At 32.0% G+C, this 22,814-nt stretch overlaps 3 protein-coding genes across 3 annotated transcripts; 1 reads left to right on the forward strand and 2 right to left on the reverse strand.

Moving 5' to 3' along the window:
* Window positions 1–5,496: 5,496 nt before the first annotated feature.
* Window positions 5,497–13,486, reverse strand: LOTGIDRAFT_228273 (hypothetical protein; the record flags this gene model as incomplete). Its single annotated transcript, XM_009053275.1, has 11 exons — window positions 5,497–5,613; window positions 7,390–7,588; window positions 9,029–9,049; window positions 9,905–9,980; window positions 10,343–10,463; window positions 10,764–10,907; window positions 11,398–11,484; window positions 11,888–11,946; window positions 12,275–12,574; window positions 12,659–12,972; window positions 13,260–13,486. The coding sequence occupies 11 exons, from the start codon at window positions 13,484–13,486 to the stop codon at window positions 5,512–5,514; spliced, it is 1,650 nt and encodes a 549-aa protein (XP_009051523.1). The 3' UTR covers window positions 5,497–5,511.
* Window positions 13,487–14,511: 1,025 nt separating this feature from the next.
* On the reverse strand, window positions 14,512–16,751 carry LOTGIDRAFT_104450 (hypothetical protein; the record flags this gene model as incomplete). The annotated part of the gene is made up of 5 exons (XM_009053276.1): window positions 14,512–14,612; window positions 15,091–15,167; window positions 15,482–15,615; window positions 16,086–16,200; window positions 16,597–16,751. The coding sequence occupies 5 exons, from the start codon at window positions 16,749–16,751 to the stop codon at window positions 14,512–14,514; spliced, it is 582 nt and encodes a 193-aa protein (XP_009051524.1).
* A 1,809-nt stretch (window positions 16,752–18,560) lies between these two features.
* Window positions 18,561–21,637, forward strand: LOTGIDRAFT_152756 (hypothetical protein; the record flags this gene model as incomplete). The annotated part of the gene is made up of 8 exons (XM_009053277.1): window positions 18,561–18,696; window positions 19,030–19,111; window positions 19,343–19,377; window positions 19,650–19,767; window positions 20,098–20,197; window positions 20,458–20,556; window positions 20,991–21,095; window positions 21,584–21,637. 8 exons carry the CDS (start codon window positions 18,561–18,563, stop codon window positions 21,635–21,637), a joined length of 729 nt encoding a protein of 242 aa, XP_009051525.1.
* Between the last annotated feature and the right edge of the window lie 1,177 nt (window positions 21,638–22,814).

Consider the following 22,814-nt stretch of genomic DNA (forward strand, 5'->3'; position numbering starts at 1 on the left):
TCTTTTTGCCATCCAAACCTCTTGATATTATTATTTCCCCTTATCACAGACTGGAATAACAAGGACAGACGATATATTCAAGATCACTAGAGTTTCACAAGGCAACCGAGATTAGCAGTTTAGAACCCACGAACACTACTCGACTATGCAATCAAACTGTTTACGAGTATAGTTTATGTTACAGACTTAAATAAGTGGTTCAGATCAGTGGTTCAGTTCCAACTGTTTTAGGTTAAAGTAGTACATGCTATAGGTTTAATAGAGGTTCAGATCAAACTCTTGAAGGTAAACGAGTAGTTGATGTTACAGTTGGTGTTATACATTAAATAGTGATTCGGGTCAAACTGTTGTAGGTTAACTAGCAGTTGGTGTTACAGTGGAAAACTATATAGATTGTTGTAGGTTAACTAGCAGTTTGTTCTACAGTGGAAAACTATATAGATTGTTGTAGGTTAACTAGCAGTTTGTGTTACAGTGGGAAACTATATAGATTGTTGTAGGTTAACTAGCAGTTGGTTCTACAATGGAAAACTATATAGATTGTTGTAGGTTAACTAGCAGTTGGTGTTACAGTGGAAAACTATATAGATTGTTGTAGGTTAACTAGCAGTTGGTGCTACAGTGGAAAACTGTATAGATTGTTGTAGGTTAACTAGCAGTTGGTGTTACAGTGGAAAACTATATAGATTGTTGTAGGTTAACTAGCAGTTGGTGTTACAGTGGAAAACTATATAGATTGTTGTAGGTTAACTAGCAGTTGGTTCTACAATGGAAAACTATATAGATTGTTGTAGGTTAACTAGCAGTTGGTTCTACAGTGGAAAACTATATAGATTGTTGTAGGTTAACTAGCAGTTGGTGTTACAGTGGAAAACTATATAGATTGTTGTAGGTTAACTAGCAGTTGGTTCTACAATGGAAAACTATATAGATTGTTGTAGGTTAACTAGCAGTTGGTTCTACAATGGAAAACTATATAGATTGTTGTAGGTTAACTAGCAGTTGGTTCTACAATGGAAAACTATATAGATTGTTGTAGGTTAACTAGCAGTTGGTTCTACAATGGAAAACTATATAGATTGTTGTAGGTTAACTAGCAGTTGGTTCTACAGTGGAAAACTATATAGATTGTTGTAGGTTAACTAGCAGTTGGTTCTACAGTGGAAAACTATATAGATTGTTGTAGGTTAACTAGCAGTTGGTTCTACAGTGGAAAACTATATAGATTGTTGTAGGTTAACTAGTAGTTGGTGTTACAGCAAAAAATAAAAATAAAAACTGTTGTGAGTTAACGAGAAGATGAACGTTATACATTAAATAGTGGTTCAGATCAAACTGTTGTTGGTAAACGATTAGTTGATGTTACAGTGTAAACTAATAAACTGTTGTAGGTTAACGAGTTCACGATGTTACAGTGTGAAACTGTTGTAGATTGATAGTTGATGTAAAATTTTGTTTCAGATCAAACTGCTGGAGGTTAACGAGTAGAAAATGTTTAATCTAAATTTTATTACACAAGACAATTACAAAATTTCAATTTCTATTATTGGAATTGGGGAACTACACTACATATACCAATAGAGAAGAGCCCTAAAAAGACTGAACAGAATCTTTTATATACATGTATTTATTATTTGAATGTTTTTGTTTCGTTGAGGGGAAATGATTATTGATCTAATTCATTTTAATATTTTGCCCAGTGCAGAAAAGGCTTACTGATATAATCTTATGAATAGATATATTAAAACAGAAAAATAAAACATGTTGTTGCTCAAAGTTCCAAGGTAAGCGATCGTCAGACAACTGATCTATTTTCAGTCTGCGTCCCTCCTGAAGTTGGATTAACTCTACATAGATCAATACAATTGATGTATTTGAGCACTACTTTAACAGTGAAAATATTTTATCATTGTATTGTTATTAATATTTTGGTCCTTACCTTGGAAAAGGTTTATTAATAATTAATGTATAATAGTATAGTTGGTTGAACAAATCCTTTAGAAGGCTTAGTTGTGTTCGACCTATTCTGAACAATAAATAAAGCCTGGAGCTTAAAGCCATTCGCACTTACTGTCCTTAATTGAGATAATTAAATCACCGACCTGAACATCGTTTATCAACCTAATTTTATCAAATCTTTAATAGTAAATCTCTTCATGTTCGATCTAATCAACATGTTCATTGTTTATATTTTGAATAATAGCAAGTATCTTGAGGATAGCCTATAGATCTTTCCATTGAATGTTTTACGTTAAAATAATTCAAAGAATGTCGGAGACATTGGAGACACTTAAAGGGACAGTTTGATTTTATACGTATATTGAAAAATTTGTTTGCATCATTTCATGAAAATCTATCGAAAAGGATCCCTTAGCTTATCCGTAATTTTAGAACGCCATAACAAGTTAAAGGGTTTACGTAAGTCGCTATTTTTTTTTATCTTTTTTTTTTTAGTTAGTGTTGTTAATACTATAGAATAAACGCTATATTGTAGAGAAGTATGTCTGATATTTCAAATATATTGAGTCATTTTAATGCCAAAAATGCCGAAATCTAAAAAAGACTGTGAACAGCTACGAGACATCATCTCATAGATTTCAAACCTTTTGAAACTTCTATTCCGTTAGCTTTCAACTCGATATTTCAAATTTACAAGGTTTGAATAAGAAATTAAAACTTGTGGGTATCTGATAAATAAATCAATTATATAATTACACTCCAGAAATGTCACCTCAATATTCTCAATTTGTAAAAAATAATAAAACTAATTTATACCGCATCGAGTTGACGTCCGTCGACATGCTGACTGAAAAAGGGTCTCCACTAACCTAGATGAGTCACTGACAGTCTTTAAAATGAAGGGTTTCCATATTTTGTCGAAAGAAAGTGAACTCTCCAATTTATATCGTCTGTCAATTTAGGTTTATAGGAAAACATTTGCATATTTCACAAGTATTAGAAATTATTTTTGATATTTCACGAATTCACAACTTTAAATGAGGTATTTTTAAAATTGGAATGCAAAATTTTGCAAAAAAAATTATTAAATTTTTGGAGGGTTAAAAAATTACGTAATTGTTCTCTGGCTCACTGATTAAACACCAAGGTGTGAAAGTTCAAACCATCATAAATATATTTGATGCTATTTTATGCATTATCGTCATAAATCATTACAAGGAGAATTTGAAGGCCATTACTAATCTGAAAAGCCCTGTAGTTGAAAATGTGGTATAGTCGTCCACAGTCGACTGAAAATCCGGAAGTTGATGTTTTTCATCCAATACCTGGATGTCCAAAGATACCTGAGGTCAAGAGCAATCTACACCGAAAAATTCAAGGTAATTGAAGGTCAAGGTCAACAGATATAGATTTTTAAATTTTCATAAATTACGAACAAACAAATTTGAATTCGAAATTCAAAATTCTGTTCCCAATAATTTTGAGATATGGTAAAAAGGTTTCAATAGACAAAAAAATCATACAAATCGGAAAATAAATGGTAAACTTGAAAACTTTGAAGTAATTATAATACATAATCTGTACGATTCTGTCTACATTTGTGAATTACACCGAAAGCAGGGTCGCCTGAAGTGATTCTAAAAAAGTTCTCACGCCCAAACTGGAAGTGTTTTAAAAATTTTGATGAACCGTTTTATTTGTATCGACATTCTGTCTATATCCTGTAATTTTCAGATCGATCCGATGATAATCACCAAAGTTGGAAATTTCAAAAATTTTCCTGCAATTTTTTTTTTGTTATAAAAGTATAAAGACTCCATACCACATTTTTGTGTCCCCAACCATTTAATGTGTCAGATCTGGAATGTGTGAAGTAACTCTCAACAAAAACAAGGAAGCGAAATCTATGACTGTATTTCAATTAAATGAACTCTACTGACGTTTGAAACTTTACGACCCTAATAACATAGTCTGGTACTTTACCATTACTGGCCATTATGATCTGACAAGGGTTCTGTTTATTTCGTTAAGTTTAAATCAATAATGAAACTGTCACAGTATTGTTCTTTAAGTTAACTAATAACTATTTTATATTTAGGATACGATAAATACATTTTCCTAATTAGATCCAGAATAAAGTAGAATATAGCAATGTTTGTTTAACTAAAATAAGAGGTTTCGTTCAAAACAGTCTTTCATATTTTACTGCTGTAGGTCACAGAGTAATTGATGTTATATTACCATTACTATCGTTCAATTATTGTTCTTCTTTGTTCAAGGCAGGTATCCAAACCAGCATTCAAATTCAAAATGCTTTGAACTCATGAGCGTTAGGGGTATTAATGCTCGTATTATGGGTCATAGACGATAACATTGAACAGTCAAGCTATTAAGTTGGAAGTTTAATCAAAGAATATAATATTATTTGTTTTGTCACCCATTATGCAAAATATTGGAACAAATTCACTGTCTTTTTACCGAAATTTATTTAATACCATTGTTCAAAAACAGTTTTGATTCCTTTATTGTCATTGAAATGCAAAGACAAAAAAACGGCTCTGAAACGGACATGCCCGACCAAATGCATCGATTATATGTCGCGTTTTAGACATTAACCATGCATGTGTCTCTTTACTAAGTGCGGAAAATATCGCTTGTTATGTAAAATCGTTGCCTTGAAAGGCAATAATGATTATAATGTTTTTACATCCATGTCGTATAGAAAAAACAACATCGGGATAAAAAAAAATCGGCTCTCAAAGATTGATCACACTGACCTCATCCATCGTCAAACAGTATTACAGTGAGTTACAGAACAGATTTCCGAATGTATATACCAAACGACTTGTAATTGCCTATAAGCGCAATAAAAACCTTAGTAATTCTCTGGTCCGTGGTAGACTCGATCCCATTGAATCCAATAATACTTGACCCCCTCTCTATTTTCTAGCTCATTAAGTATAATATATTCTAATCCTTATATATAGATGTTTATCTTTTCAGAACCTATTCATACTCTTTTCTTTTAGAACTGGTAACAAGAAAACTTTCATATTATAGACTTTTGTTTATTGTAGATTACTCTTGGTTGTTTTTTTTAACTTAATACTAACTATGCTAACTTCACCTTATCTTGTATTGAACATTTATCTCTTTATTTGTGACCTTGGCCAGTGCTTTACATAGAAGTTTTTAGGAACTTCTTCACTCTTAACACTGACTTCGACAAAAAGGTATTTTTTATGAAAATCAGTGATTCATCAGCATAAATTTTTTGACATGTATACGTACATCTAGCCTACATATCTGGAACGAGCAGTTCCTCAAACAAGCTATACGCATGTGATATCAGGATGTTTTGGGTCAGACATAAAATGTCCTCATTTATCGGAGTTGATAATACTACTTTTGGGTCGCTGGTTTTTTATAAATTGACAAAGATAAACAACCCTATAAATTTTCACGTGTTCGAATCAACGTCTCAAATCGGGAATTCTTTAAATGCTACATTCCTTTCTGATGCATGAGAGAATTGTTACAAATAACAAAAATTTATTTTAATAATTTTTTAAATGATAACAGAGCAGTTTTCTTAAGAAATGATGTATGTCTATCTAGTATCACTTGGATTCTTGACAATTCTGATGCATTCCACTGAAAAATAAAGTAAGTATTAAAAATAACAAAATTTATATAATTCAAGCGACGGTATTGCATGTATAGTAAAATCAACACCAGTGACTGTGGTACATTACCATCGCCAGCGAAGGCTGTAATTGCATAAACACAACCATCGCCAGCGAAGGCTGTACATGCATAAACACAACCATCACCAGCGAAGGCTGTACATGCATAAACACAACTTTACTACGTATGAGCATATAAAAATCAAAAGAATTGTTGCTTAAAGAGTGAGCAAAAGTTGCATTATATGGCTAATAGAGTGAAAACGCCAAGTCGGATACGATATTTCAGGGAAAAATTGTCAGATCATCAAGAAAATCGACAGAGATCATCTTCATAATGACACTGACTTACAAAATAAAAATCAAGCAGAGCCAAATGTGAATGGACCGCCAGGGTGATTACAATATACGCCCAAAATATATTTGTGGTCGTAAAACAAAACTGTCACCAACACCGGTTGTACATGTTTAAACATCATCATCATCAGCTACGACTGAACATGTATAAACAAAACAATCACCAGCATATTTAGCAGTACAGTATGAAATATTCAACCTTCAGTCATACACTTCTTCTGAACTCTTCAGGGCGATACTGAATAATATTGAGTATGAGTTATTGCCCGTGTTCTTGAAAACGTGTTCAATTTTTGGCTCGTGAAAACTCTAGAAGGCAAATATTCAATCTTCAGCGCGGGATTGAGTAATAAAACCAAGTTTTGCCAAAATCCAGCAAGAATCATGCCTTTTAGTGTTTAAGAGCTAAATTTGAAAGCGTTTTCAAGCGCAAGGGCAATAACTCATACTAAATATTTTTCAATTCTTTTCTTTTCTTTTCAATTTTCAATAGGGTCCATCCTTGGGTGGTTACGAACATTCACATCAAGTTTCATCAAAATCTGTCAACAATTTTGCCTTCTAGAATGATTACGAGCTAAAAATTGAACGCCTTTTCAAGAGCAAGGGCAATAACTCATACTAAATATTTTTCGATTTTTCTGATTTTCAATAGGGTTTATCCTCGGTTGATAACAAACACTCATGCAAAGTTTCGTTAAAATCCATCAAGAAATGTTCCTTCTAGAGTTTTTATGACCTAAAATTTGAAAGCGTTTTCAAGAACAAGGGCAATAACTCATATTAAATATTTTTAGATTCTTCTGATTTTCAATAGGGTTCACCCTTAGGTGGTAACGTACACTCATGCCAATTTTCGTAAAAATCCATCAAGAATTGTGCCTTCGAGAGCGTGTACGAGCTAAAAATTTAACGCGTTTTCAAGAACAAGGGCAATAACTTATACTAAATTTTTCGATTCTTCTGATTTTCACTAGGGTTCATCCTTGGGTGATTACTCATGGTACCAAGTTTTGTCAAAATACGTCAAGAATTGTGTCTTGTAGAGTGTTTACGAGCAATTGTGGACGGACCGACGGACGGACATGGGTGACGGCAATACACGCCCCCCATTTCATGTGGGCGTATAAAAATCATTACCAGCGACAGCAGTAAACAACCATCACTATCGACGGCTGTATAAACAATCACCAGCGACGGTTGTACATTTATAATCAAAACCATCACCAGCGACGGCTGTTCATGTATAAACTAATATCACTATACAGCTGTACAGCTGTACAAGTATTAACAAAATAATCACATGCAACAACTGTACATTTTAACAAACAGCAATTGGGGCCAGGACAACTGTCCATTCAAACGAGTAACAAGTATGTCAACTAACCTGCTTGCCATATTTATTAATGAAATGTAAAAGGAGCTTGCCAAACTTCTGACTATTGGCTAAGCTCTGAGCAGAATCTAATAAGCAGCCAATCAAATTATTTGTAATATCTTGGCTCATTTCTACCTTCTGATCAATCATAGCTTGTACAATGGAAATTACATTTTCATTTAATGCTTTTATTTCTGATACCAAGTGCCTACAAGACAAAACAGAAGGTTCGATATTTGTATAAAACTAAGCCTTACGAAATGCACAAAAAAGATGTAAAATGAAATGTTACATTCTCAAAACCAGATAATAAAAGATCACATAATGAAAAGAAGCCAAATGTTTAATGGACAATTATACAGATTATAATTACTTTACTTAATAAAATAAAAACAAATTATTTATCAAAGTAATTATTAAGCTTATATATTTTTATGTAATTGCGTCCAGTCCAGTATTCTCAAATACTCAATTTTGATGGAAATTCAATATTGAAGCATAAATTTTGTAAACGAAAGGTTCGGCTCACTCCTAATAAATAGTAACGGTGGGGCTTTCTATCGGTAACCCTCTTTTCTGATATTCATAGTGGAAATATGATCTTTTTGGTATCAAAGGTTTCTTTGAAACTGAGAAAAAGGAGATATTTACAAAGTAACAAAATAAAGACTATATTGCCATAGTTTTCCTCAGTAAATATTGATGGTGACTGAGATTAAGGATTTATTTACAAGGTTACAAAATAAGGACTATATTGCCATAGTTTTCTTCAGTAAATATTGATGGCGACTGAGATAAAAGATTTATTTACAAGGTTACAAAATAAAGACTATATTGCCATAGTTTTCCTCAGTAAATATTGATGGTGACTGAGATTAAAGATTTATTTACAAGGTGACAAAATAAATACTATATTGCCATAGTTTTCCTCAGTAACTATTGATGGTGACTGAGATAAAAGATTTATTTACAAGGTGACAAAATAAAGACTATATTTCCACAACCTACCTCAGTAAATATTGATGGTGACTGAGATTAAAGATTTATTTACAAGGTTACAAAATAAAGACTATATTACCATAGTTTTCCTCAGTAAATAATGATGGTGACTGAGATAAAAGATTTATTTACAAGGTTACAAAATAAAGGCTATATTTCCACAACCTACCTCAGTAAATATTGATGGTGACTGAGATTAAAGATTTATTTACAAGGTTACAAAATAAAGACTATATTGCCATAGTTTTCCTCAGTAAATATTGATGGTGACTGAGATTAAAGACTTATTTACAAGGTTACAAAATAAAGACTATATTACCATAGTTTTCCTCAGTAAATAATGATGGTGACTAAGATAAAAGATTTATTTACAAGGTTACAAAATAAAGGCTATATTGCCATAGTTTTCCTCAGTAAATATTGATGGTGACTGAGATTAAAGATTTATTTACAAGGTGACAAAATAAAGACTATATTTCCACAACCTACCTCAGTAAATATTGATGGTGACTGAGATTAAAGATTTATTTACAAGGTGACAAAATAAAGACTATAGTGCCATAGTCTTTCTCAGTAAATATTGATGGTGACTGAGATTAAAGACTTATTTACAAGGTTGCAAAATAAATACTATATTTCCACAACCTACCTCAATAAATATTGATGGTGACTGAAATTAAAGATTTATTTACAAGGTGACAAAATAAAGACTATATTGCCATAGTTTTCCTCAGTAAATATTGATGGTGACTGAGATTAAAGATTTATTTACAAGGTTACAAAATAAAGGCTATATTGCCATAGTTTTCCACAGTAAATATTGATGGTGACTGAGATTAAGGATTTATTTACAAGGTTACAAAATAAAGACTATATTTCCACAACCTACCTCAGTAAATATTGATGGTGACTGAGATTAAGGATTTATTTACAAGGTTACAAAATAAAGGTTATATTACCATAGTTTTCCTCAGTAAATATTGATGGTGACTGAGATTAAATATTTATTTACAAGGTGACAAAATAAAGACTATATTGCCATAGTCTTCCTCAGTAAATATTGATGGTGACTGAGATTAAAGACTTATTTACAAGGTTACAAAATAAAGACTATATTTCCACAACCTACCTCAGTAAATATTGATGGTGACTGAGATTAAGGATTTATTTACAAGGTTTCAAATAAAGGTTATATTACCATAGTTTTCCTCAGTAAATATTGATGGTGACTGAGATTAAATATTTATTTACAAGGTGACAAAATAAAGACTATATTGCCATAGTTTTCCTCAGTAAATATTGATGGTGACTGAGATTAAAGATTTATTTACAAGGTGACAAAATAAATACTATATTGCCATAGTTTTCCTCAGTAAATATTGATGGTGACTGAGATTAAAGATTTATTTACAAGGTGACAAAATAAAGACTATATTGCCATAGTTTTCCTCAGTATATATTGATGGTGGCTCAGATTAAAGGTTTGTTTACAAAGTGACAAAACAACTATAAAAATATAACTTACCTCAGTAAATATTGATGGTGACTGGGGTCAAAGGTTTGTTTAATTAGTTTACAAATAATATCTGTCTGTATGGGATCTAAAAACATAATAATTTATCTTATTTTCAAAAGGCTGTACAGATTATGGCATGCAAAAAATAATATTTTCAGAAAATTTAGATGCTTTCTTGCTAACCTAGAGGTCTAGGGTTCAATCACATCCCAGATCTGGATGATCTTTAACCTGGTTTCTCCCCTGTCATTGATGCATGTTTGGGGGCTGACATAGAAAAGGCCTCTGAACAGGACAATTGCTAAAGGCTATGCAAAATTCTTGACAGTTGTGAAGTGAAAAAGTGGCTTATGCCACTGTCCTGGCAAAATGCATAATGCATGGCAAGAGTACATTAGCCCAAACTGGAACAAAAAGAATAGAATGAAAAACGAATATCATTCTTACTTATTTCACTCTCTAAAATAATGCCAATTAAAATATCTATAGTCTGTTTTGGAAAAACTTCACCAACTCTAGAAATTAGATTTGTTAAGGTCCTGGATGGGGCTTGCTTGATTTCTGAAAACTGAAATACATAAATGAATAATAATGATACAGTTAAAGCATATATTGTAATTCTCGAGAAATAAAAAATAATGCTGTATTATCAGATATAAAATCATCCTTATTATTCATTTGAATGTAAACAACTTTAATGTTTATTTATAGTAAACTACTGGTTGTTGAGGGTTCTAATCTTGGTTGAAAAGGAAAAGAAGAGGGCAGACAAAGCTAGGTCTGCCTTAGTTCTAGAAATATAACTGTTTACAAAAAGTTGCTGAAAAATCATGAAAAATAGTTCCTTCATAAAATAAACCAATCTCACCTTATACTGGAGAGAATGCTTGAGAAAATTGACAATGGTTTCATATGATAAACAATCTGAGTTTTGTATAAAATATTCACAGATTGCAGATAAACTATCATCTTCTATAATCCATAGTTCCATATAGACTAGATAATCTTTAATCTAATAAAACACACAAAGAAATTAAATCAAAACATTTTGAAAATATTAAACTATTATCTTCTATATTTCACAGTTCAAGATAGACTAGATAATCTTTAATCCAATAAAACACACACTAAAAACTAAATCAAAACTATTTAGAAAATATTAAACTATCATCTTCATATTTCATAGTTAAAGATAGTACAGATAACCTTTAAGGGGTTCTAAAGAGACTTTCTAAATTTTGTGTGTATCTGGAACACTGATAGTATAGTCACTAAAAGGCCTAATGTGTTAAAGCATATTTTGCAATTGGCGACATCAACAAACACTTAGTTTTAGTGGAAGTGCAGGATAGAAGATAGCTAGGCCATAACAAATGACAAAAATCAACCTTTTCTAAATAAGGTGCTCTCTGTAAAAGGACAACCAATTTTTCCAGTTGAATTTACATGCAATTTGATTGGTTTACTGTGTACATAGGAACGTTCAAAGGTCATAGACTTACCAGATCACTAGAACTATGTATAAATAGTCTAAAACTTGGCATATTCTGTCCTTGTAACCAGTTCCCTTTTAATTCTCTTAATTCATTCTACAAGAAATTTATCCTTTTAGATGTTATAATTTACATTTTATTGGAATTTGCATGCAAATAATAAGATTAGCCAATATTGTATGATAAATTGAAGGGTTTTATTGTGAAAACATTATTCAACTTATAAAAAGTTATGAGCAAATGAATATTACAAAATGTTAATAAACCAACCATTACCCTTACAGAAAACTTATTTAATATGACAGTGTTCACAAAGTCCTGAAAAATTGAGTTCATTGAGAGTAAAATTTATCTTGAAACTAAGATATTTTCTTACTTTGAAGCTAATCTGCCACTTTCTCTAAAGAATCCCATAAAACAAATAAGGTAGAAAGAAGTTTAATTATCTAAATTAAGTCCTCCTAGAGTACATTATAAATCAAAGTTTAAACTATACTACCTTAATATCTCCTGTTAGACACGTCATCAATTCTTCATAATCCTTAATATTATCATTATCTATAAAATATATGTTAAAAGTATACTATCTCTTGGAATGGCCAAAAAAAATTAATTTTTAAACTTGGCCAAAGTGAAGAATTTATTCTACTTTCACTGCCAAAATTGCGTTAGGTGCATTCTCCGCCTTCCTTGACTAGAAAATTTTTTTCAAGGGAAAGGCCCTTAAAATCCAAATGGGAGTCTTCATTAAAGTCTGTGAACTTGTATTTAGTTCCAAGTTTTATCAAATTGGTCAAAAAACTGTATATTCTATTCAGATTATTTACAAGTAAAAGGAACAGACAGATGGATGGAATAGGGTGAGATGTGAGCATATAAAACATACTATGCTCCTTTAACTTTTTGGTATTATCTTCAAAACTTTCAGTCAAGCTTCTTTTTCTTTTTTTACTGTCCGTCTGATTGACATCTTCTTCATCAGATGATATAATAATACTTTCACAGTTATCTTCTCTCTTGGCTGTATTGGATTGGTTTTGATCTAGTTTCTTTGATGATCTATTTAGATTCACTTCAATTGCCCCAAAAACTTGTTGCTTGGCTTCAACTTCTAAGTCAAATTCACCAAATAATTCAGGACTATCTTGAGGCTGTTGTTTCATTTCTGGACTCTTGTCTTTCAATTCTAGGTAAAACAATAAAAAAAGGTTAACCATACGAGGTTACGGATCATAAAAATCTACATTAAAATCAAGATAGTAGATCTCACCTGATACTTCAAAATTCTTCCTTTGCCATGGTATAGTTGTATTATGTGAAGCTTGTGATAAATTCTGTAGAACATCCTGATAAAGTTGCTTATTGCCCTCACTAGAACAATGTTTCATTTTCCCTGAACCTTCTTCAATACCACTCACTAAACTCTCATATAGCCTCTCTGTCCAAGCATCCTGATGCACATGGTCTTTAATCAAAGAGAGAAACTCTGTTAAATCACTGTGGTTGATTGAGTCTCTATGATTATGTAAAATTAATAACAGATTTCGCTGGATGTCTGATGTTAACAGCACAAATATTGGTTTCCTGAAATAATCAGTTTAATTATGGAAAAGCAGGATTTCAAGCTATTGTATGTGTATCCATGACACTTATGCTTAATGGTATTTAGGATAGTGACTTCATATCATATTTTTCTGGAATCACAGAACCAGGAATAATATATGCAGCCATAAATTTGAGTCCTGGGTAACCTATAGGCCTACATTTTAGGGCTATAAAACCTCATAAAATATCATATTATCCAGTGAGAAGCCTGCATCGCAAGTGTTATGAAAGCTATTTTGACAGAAAAACTGTTATAAACAACTTACATTATGATTGCATGATCATCTATCATTGGTTCAAGACGAATTAGATCTCTTATTAGTGTTGTCCAGTTCTGAAATTCTCTATAACCAGATCCCAATGTGGTCTGAATCCATTCTTCAGCTAAAACTAAGTTATCTCCCTTATCACACAAAACGTTGAAAAGACCCTGCCATTCAGGATTAATCTTTTTGAAAAGTTTCCCATTCTGTTTTCTTCGTGCAGATATCATTTTAAACAAATGAATATGTGGATTGAAATCGTGAATGATAATTATGATACATGTATGTGACTCAACAAAATGACATTATTCATTCCATTCATTGTTGTCAGTCATGTCATTGTCGGGCCCAAATCCATTCAATCGTCAGTCTCTAGTTATCTAATCTCAGTGAAAGAATACTATAGCATACTTTTCTCTGTTGTCAATTGGTTAAGCCTTCCGAATGTCGCATTTCTACAGCATTTTGTATTTATCTGCCTCAAAACAGTTCAATTTTTCCGCCATCTTTCTCAACTACTTTCACTTTCGGTTGGCATAAAATCCAGATTTGGATTTAATAATTGAGTCACGATTAGTTGTTGTTTCATGAAAATGCTATAAGTTCGAATTTGACTGATCGCAGCACATATCTTTTTGTATTTATGAAATTTATTTCCCTGCTTGCTCAGAATGTGGTGATCCAACAATTGTTCATGGTGATAAAGGATGAGACCAACTTTCCCAAGTATGCATAATATGTGTAATAAGAATTGGACTTCTTACAGGGTTAAAGCAAACATTTGTTGGGTAAAGCCAAAGGCTGTACTTATTCTACTGCTCCATAACATAACCACTGACAATCAGACAAAATAACAAAAAAACTGTACTAAAAATTGTTTATTAAAAATAAATAACAATTGATACATAATAAATAAGACAATACATGACAAAGCAATGATATAGATGTTATATGAAGCAAATACAGACCAAAAAGAATGAATAGATGAGTGACAAGGAAAAAAAATTAAACACCATAATATCCCTATTTGGGATAGCAATTTAATCAAGAATTCTTATACTCTGTGGAACTTTGAAATCTTTAAAAGTTTAATCAAAAACCTTAATTATTCGCACTAAAAATTCATTTTAAAAAGAATTTGTGTAAGAGTAACACTTGTTTAAAAGATTCAATCTAGATAGTAACCTTTACAATTAAAAATAATATCAGAATCCCACTGCCCAGTATCAAAATAATTGCTTAACGAATTCATCAATCATTCATCATCCCCAGAATCATCACTGTCATCTGTTTTCTTTTTATAACCAAAAATAGTTTTTTTCTGAGGTAATTCATCATCTGGTACTTTGATGACACCTAAAATAGATAAAATATGGTATGAAAGAAGCAGCACTTGAATAATAAAAAAAAAAAAAAAAAAAAAAAAACATATTTACAAGGGTAATTCATATTCAGCTGATCCTTGTCAAAAGCATTTGATAATGTTGTAAGATAGATATAGATTGGAGAATAATGAGAAAAGATGACTTTTGTTACAATTTTTGAATTTTGGAAGATTTTGCTCCCTTGTGGCCAGCGCAACGGACTTTGTAATAGATTGAAAATAATTGTCAATAGTACTGTCCCAATTTAACCCTTTGAATAAATAAATAAATGAAATAAAACATCATATACCCTGAACTCCAATTAATATAAGCTAAAGCATGTGACGTCACTTGGTAACAGCCATTTATGGTTGGTAAACCGGCTGCTAGGGTTGAAAAGGTTAAAAGGAAATTGTTTTTTTTTAAATTCCAAGGAATGAATCCTTATGGTTAAAAATACATAGGCCTACCTGCTTTTGCCAGTCTTTTTTCTAAAACATTGGTAGTAAAACTATCCGATATACCTAACTCTTCAAAACCAACAATTCTGTAACATAGAAATAAAAAAGTATAATCTATGGATCTGGTGTTCTGTATGGCTATAATTCAGAATTAAACTTGACAATACAAAACATCTAAGAAAAGCACATCATAACAATTATTGTTATGTTAAGCAGTTCTGTTGTCATTATAGGCATCTTTGAGAGTAACCCTGAATTTAAAATGCTGGACCAAAAGCACATAACACATCTTAAACTCATATTAAGCAAAAAGATTTAATAAAAGAGTTATTCAATTGTTCCAAAAGGAATATCTCTGGGTGTATCAATTATCAAGAATTAAATAAGTCATTTAACTTACCTATCTACAACAATACCTTTCTTGAAACAATAAATAGCAGGAAGCACTTGAACTTTTAACCTCTCTACTAAAAATTTGGCATTTTCTACATTTATTTTTGCAAATTTAGTTTCATAATATTTTCTGCCCAATTTCTGTAATAAAAAAAAATCAAATCATGTTTTGCTTTATGATTTCCAATTTTCAAGAGATCGGTTTTTCATCCCACTTATATCTGAACCATATATCTGAAATTGACTGATCCCAAATAATTTTTGAATTATTGCAGAATGCTGCAATTTGATTGGATTGTATGCCATTGAATACAGCCAATCATAGCCCTCAAGAGAGAAGACTGTTAAAATATTTGCTTATAAATTACAAACTTTCTGTCAAGGGCTCTGATTGGCTGTATTTGCTAAAATACGAGGCAACCCAAACATTGAATGTTGCATTTTCAAATTTCCGTGATACAAAAAAGATCGTTATTGTAGTCCAGGACCTTGACTCAAGGTAGAAGATGGATACAAAATAACACAAGTGAAATACAAAACACTCAGTATTTAAACCAGTGCTGCATTCATTACAAGTCAAAATAAAAAGGGTTTTAGTTTAAATTACTTACTTCCAAGTGTGTATCCATGATAGCACATCTTCTAAAATCACTGTGATAAAAATGTACAATACACCTGTCAACACTAGTTGTTAGATCTAAAAATTCTTTATCAGTCTGTAAATCACTGAAATAGATTATTATATCAATGATTCCTTTCTGGTAACTTGACCTCTGTATCACTTTTCATAATACAAACTGCAAACAATCATGGAAATTTATTATGTTGTCTGGTAAATTACTGTTATCACAGGTAGTTATGTCCAATGACATTACGTCAATGTATTAAAGATCAATGAGACCGTGGGAGGGACGACAGCAACAGCAATGCTGTACTTTCAGCATAACTCTAAAGACCTAATGATGACAACAATTTCATCAACTCAAAGACATTGACAATCATTATTCTTTTGAGTTCAATTCATAAAAAAATTATTGACAAAGTCCGATTCTGTAAACATGGTGGTCTAACAATAACTTGGATTTAATAATTAATAACATTTAATAATGTCTATCAACTTACGTGTAAATGCCATGTTGCTGTTCTCTCATCTGAACATATTCTTTAGCTTGTTTTTTAAGGTTATCTAACCTAGCTTCACGAATGTGGGATGGTATGTCTTCATTTTCTAATTCTTCCCATAATTTCTGATAATACAAAACATATGATAAATACATTCTTAATATGAAAGTTTAGTGCCTTAAAGTGATACGTCTTAGGAAGAACATAAAATTTAAATTTTGCTCAAATTTGGCCAATAACAGTATATATCCATCAATGGACTTACCTGGTCTCCTAACTATACATCAAAATCCCTCTATAATCCGATATATCCACAAAATCAAGTAATTAATACATCCATTAAGCGATTTTCAAATCGTGAGTCTAGGAAATCCAGAGTAATATTCAAGGGGAAGTAACTCTCAAGTGGGGTTTCCCGCGTCCTTGACCTCTACTCTTGTATTGACCTCAACATTGTCAGACATATTTTGAAGACGGAAAAATAATGCCTAGTAGGAGATTAAGCAACTCCGTGAAAAAGCAATTCATATAATTTAGAATGAATACTCCACCACTAACACAATTTTCAACAAATATTAATCATTGGCAAAGTTTTTCTCAAACTGAACGGACTTGTCGCTTGCTCACTTTTTATAAAAATTTTGATTATAGTTTTATTATCGCTTTTTCAAACTTGATAAAGTGTGGGATGCATACTTATTTAACCAATGGTCACTATTAAACACAAATATTAGCCACAGGACGAGTGTATTCTAAGATGTAGTATCACTTTAACAGATTTTAAATGGTGCATCTTGACTAGTAATACTAGTCTAAGTTTAAACATAAATATCAACATGTAATGCAAATTTCACGTTTGTGATTCATTCATCCCAATTCTGACTTCATTTTTTATTATCAAATCTATGGTAGAGGATTTCAACAAAATGATCAGGTACAAGAACAATCTTGTTGATCATTTATTCATAAAATTAATAACTTATATGCTCAATGTCCATCTTATCAATGATTCACATTCCTTTGCCCGGCTTTGGCTTCACAGTAAGTCCTCTGTTTATTCTTTTCCCTTTCCTCATTTTGCAAATTACTCTGAGTTACCGGTGATTTATTTAATAGGGATATCATGTAAATCACAAAATTTTTAACAAAGATATTCAATACTTACCTCTTCAACTAAAGACTGGTCGTCTAAAATTGCATTTGCTTCGACAACAGAAGTTTGGGTCGCCATGTCTAAACAAATCACGCACCTGTCAATGGGAGATAACTCTGAAATGTTACTGCGTCCGGGTTAACAAGACTGAAAAACTTTTATCTGATGTTTCTGAAGTCTAGGTTTAAAGCTATGCATTAAATAACAAATTTGTTGACAACATAACTATGGAAACCAATCTTTTCTATGTAATCATGTCATTTCCAATGTGTTGTTAAGTTTATTTGTTGCCTAATTGTTTTTGACGCAAATTAAAATTGTAACCTATATTTAGTACAGATTAAAGTTAATTAAATGTTAATACTATTAAATAAGCTTAAATCAATAAAACTGATTAGATCTAGAAGACATGGGAGCGATAATTAGTTAATTGGATAAACACTAATGAACTGTGTACAAAACGTCTTGGGGACGACATGAAGAAAATGTGTCTGGAAGATCAAACCTTTACAACTAAAGCAATGTAGCGATATCACTACGCTTGAAAAAATAATTGATTGAATTGTATCTTTCAAGAATATAGAGCATTTATGAATATTTAATGATAAGATAGTCAAGATGACAATATTAAACTAGTATTATAGTAGCTTGAGATTCATATTGATGTCCAAATTCCATTTAACAGGGAACTATTTCATTTGCAAATTATTCTTAATTGATGGTCGTTGGGCTGTCGTCTGCTAGGCCTAGTTTCATTTTGTTGACGTTGTTCACTCATCAAGTCACAACCTTTTTTGCCAAGGGATTCAGAATGCCTAAGCAAAGTAAAAAGCAAAGCGAGAGGGTAGTTACAAAAGCGTTAAAGGAGGATTTGAAAAATGTAGTTGACGATGTTAACGTGGAATCGCCAGTCGAAAGCATTGACAGCAGCCCTCTTCACGAAAGAGGTACGGTAACCACGTACTCACGTAGGACGAAGCCTATAACGCTCAAATTATAATTATACTAATATTAAAATGACAGGATGTGTCTACACCTATCTAAACAAATTGATACTAGATAGGGGAATACCACCAGCGTATTATATCATATAAATATAATATATGACTATCTATGTTGTAGGCTAGGGCCCTAACCAAGGTCTACTAATTAGAATGTATGAATGATGATGTGCTTATGGCTATTTTAGGCTATATTTTGTCTGTTCAATCCCAGTGAGGTACCATGTCGTATGTGCTAATCTTTCAGCCTTTCTTTCACATCAAATGTACATATTTTAGATGGCGAGACACCGATTGTTTCTCGAGGTAAAAAGCGACAAGCACCAACAGAAGATGAAGAGAACACTGGGGGAGATTTTGGGTAAGAAATGACCTAGGACCAGGCCAAGCTTTCCCATTCTAGTTTGGACTTTTGCACCTCGACTTATAATGAGACTAAGTTTTAATTGAACTCATATTAGGAACATTACCGGTACGGTATAACTAAACATGAGGTAAGTGACTTCTGATGGCTTTTATGATGAGATTCTCCTTGTCTTCGCTATCAGAACTAGCAAGGTGTGATTATTTAAACCTTAACTTCTATTTTCAGCCACGAAATGCAGAAAATGCTGGAATGTTTTGGAGGTATGTTGATGGGCCTATTATGCCCAAAATCTTGCTTAGAATTTACCGTAGAATATCACACTATGTAAAATCTTTGAAGGTAAAATATACAAACATCAGGATCAATTTCCTTCATTATGATTGAAAATAAGCTCATACCGGTACCAAAACCGTGGGGCGTCTCCAGCAATCTGTGATTCAAATGTCATGTATTTCAATACTGATATAAATCTTTGTAATCTGTTCCAATTTCGGAATCAAGGCTAATCTTTGTGTTTTGTTCATTTTTCCAGCTGATATTAGTAAAACCTTGATATCAAAAAGAAAAAGATTAGAACAGTTGACACACAGCACATTAAAAAGTACAAATAAGAGGGTCGAAGATATCTGGAGAGCTCAACAATTGGAACGGTAAGGATATGTAAGCTAAGTTCTGTAAGAACAACCCCAAGAACATTTTGTCTGCCCTTCAATTTCTGCTCTGTTTCTTGTCCACAGAAAATGCAAGTTTTTTCCACCAAACTGTAGGAACTGTTTATAAAATACACAGAATTTCCTTTCAACCACTGGGGACATCGAGAAATGTTTGGATTTGAATCTTCAGAGGATGTTGACGAAAATAGGTCTACTGATCGAGTTCATAGTAACAGGACGAATGTCTTCAAGCAATGTTCAATAAACTTACCGTGCCCCTATTTCTAGTCTTTATAAGGTTATTATATAGTTTGTTCCAATTCTTAGAGTAAAGTTACAAGAAGAATATTGTAAACAAGTTGGCTCAGTATTTTCACAGTGGGAGGTTGATATTGAAAAAACCAAGGAACAAGAAGAGAAATTAACTGTATGTTTAATTATCTCTTTTAATTACTTTATCCATCGAAGACAAAATATACACACCGGATTATAACAATACATCCGTTGTTTTGAAAGGGAACGGACGTATTGATGCCATTGATGGACTTTGTTGTGTCTGTTTTATTTTTCAATTTTTTGACAGGTACATCTAAAGCGGTCTATCATAAAACCATCATAAAATTTAACACTGACAGAAACCAAACCATGCTCAGTTATCGTGGGTCATTTCTTGGGTTATCATTTTAGGTTTTATTCAAACAACAACAGAAATTATTTCAACAATCTAGAATCGTTCAAGGTCAAAGACTGAAGACTATTCGACAGCTTCAGGAACAATTTTCTAAGGTTTGATTGTTTCTTTCAACGCTGTTATCTACTTGTTTAATCAGAATGTATACAATCACCTACAACGGTTTCCAACACTGAAGACCATTGTAGTCGCTCGACTATTGCAAGAACAAAATTATTTTTTCGGATATTTTCATTTAGTCCATCGTCGTTTCAGACAGCAATGCAAAATGACAAAACCCTCGAAGAATCTTCCATCTTCAGCTCTTCATCATTCTCCAGAGCTGAAAACGACGAACTTGTAGTGCAGGAAAAGCTTAAAATTCCCCTATGCAGCTGCAATATACTTTTACTTGGTTATTAGTCTACAAATTTGAAAGACTTGATTTGAACAGAATTGGATGATAAATAACAAACAAACAAAATTGTTGAAATGTAAGAGCTGGTATACAAAGTTTAAATCAATAACCAATGAATTACTGTATTTCTAGGGAATGGATGAATTAGATAAATGTCACATTTCACAGCAATCTAATGTCCAGTCGGAACTGAAGAAAGAAATGGCTTTACTGCAGAAAAAGATTTTAATGGATACGGTAGGTATAACATGGAATAGTTAGCCAAAATCTCTTTTTTAGAGCTGAGCGGAGTAATCCACAGAAACATGTCTTGGTATTAAAAATCACAAAATATGCGATGAAAAAGTTTTTTAACGTATTTCAAGCTCCTTATTTTTGAAAGCCTGGACGCTCGGTTGGCTGTAGAAATGTAGAATAAGGCTTTAATGTAATGTATTTTTCTGAATCCGAAGCTTGGACTATGTAGCATACAGGTCTCTATTGCCACAATTACTTAAAAGCTAAACAATTCTATGCCAATCAGTATTTCCTGACCTGCATCACTGGCAATGAGTTACCAGAAACTAAGTACCGAAGTTTGATAGATCAATGCACTAAAAGAGAACATAAAGCGTGGGATTGAAATATGTCAAGTGTAAATTTCAAACAACGTTGAATACATGTAAATATAACTGAACGTAGTTTAATTTCAATAAATTAAAACAATTAACCTGTTTTTTTTCCAGCAACAACAGGAAATGGCTAATGTTCGCAAATCACTTCAAACCATGTTGTTTTAGTTATTTAGTGTTGATGAACTATTTTTAATTATGGATAATATTCGATTGATGTTAAACTGAATTGACCAAAGTTAATGATACGTGGTTCAAAGAAGTATCATATTATATTGTTTATAGAAAATCGACAAGCCGTAAGAACTTATCAGCGCTTCATTTGTAAACTATTTCTGGTTATCTGGAAACGACCTTTTATGTAAAATATTAATTTAAGTTTTTTTTAAACGGTAAAGTATAACTATGTAAGTGCTTGAAGTTAATGATAGTTTTAAAAACCAATTTTTGTTTTCAGAGATATCAAATCTCAATAGACACAAACAAATAATTATAATTACAATTCTTGACTTATACACATGGAGAATACACATATCCCCAGGTAATCAGGACCTGCATTTATTTGTCCAGAGGATTCTATTATAAATTGGCTGGAGCTGTTTACACGATTTAATTCGTCTAATATTAAAATGACCTAAAGTCAGTCAATGAGATATAATGTCCCAAGTTGTTATTTATTTTCCTATTATGTATTTATATATAAATTGTTTTGTGAATGTTATAAATAATAATGAATATGAATAAGGTATTTTTATTCACTAAACGAGTGTACGTGCAGATAGCATTAGGATTTGGTTTAAAAATCAAACGAGTTTTACATTACTCATACGCCTAAAATGCAAGTCAAATATGGTAGAGGGAATCCCCATTACCCCAAAATTGTGTGTTTAGATTTAAAAAAAAAATAGGCTAGTAAATTCATATTTAAACGCCAGTGACAGAATAATGACTTTAAGAATTAATTCGTTCTTTATCGACTAACAGAAATTTCGATTACTTATATTTTAGCCAACTATTAAAAGTAGTCCGAAACATACTTTAAGAATATGACTACTGATTCCTAAGAACCCCAGTGGTTACCCTTTTAGAATGTAGAGCTTTTATATTTTTCGTCTCAAAAGCCATTGTATCACAAGAGAACGCTGAACCTTTGCCAATGGTAATTTAATGAATAATTTTTCTGACTAAGACCATCCAACATTCTTACAGAATAGTTTTCTGCGATTAGAAAATAGGCATTGTGTTTCGCCATCCTACTTAACTACACAGACAGACATACAGACCTGTTCGTATTTGTACAAGTTTCCCACAAAGACAGACATAGCTTCTAAGGCCGTAACTGGAA

This window comes from Lottia gigantea, assembly GCF_000327385.1.
Source record: "Lottia gigantea unplaced genomic scaffold LOTGIsca_2, whole genome shotgun sequence".
In the NCBI taxonomy this organism is placed as follows: Eukaryota; Metazoa; Mollusca; class Gastropoda; family Lottiidae; genus Lottia; species Lottia gigantea.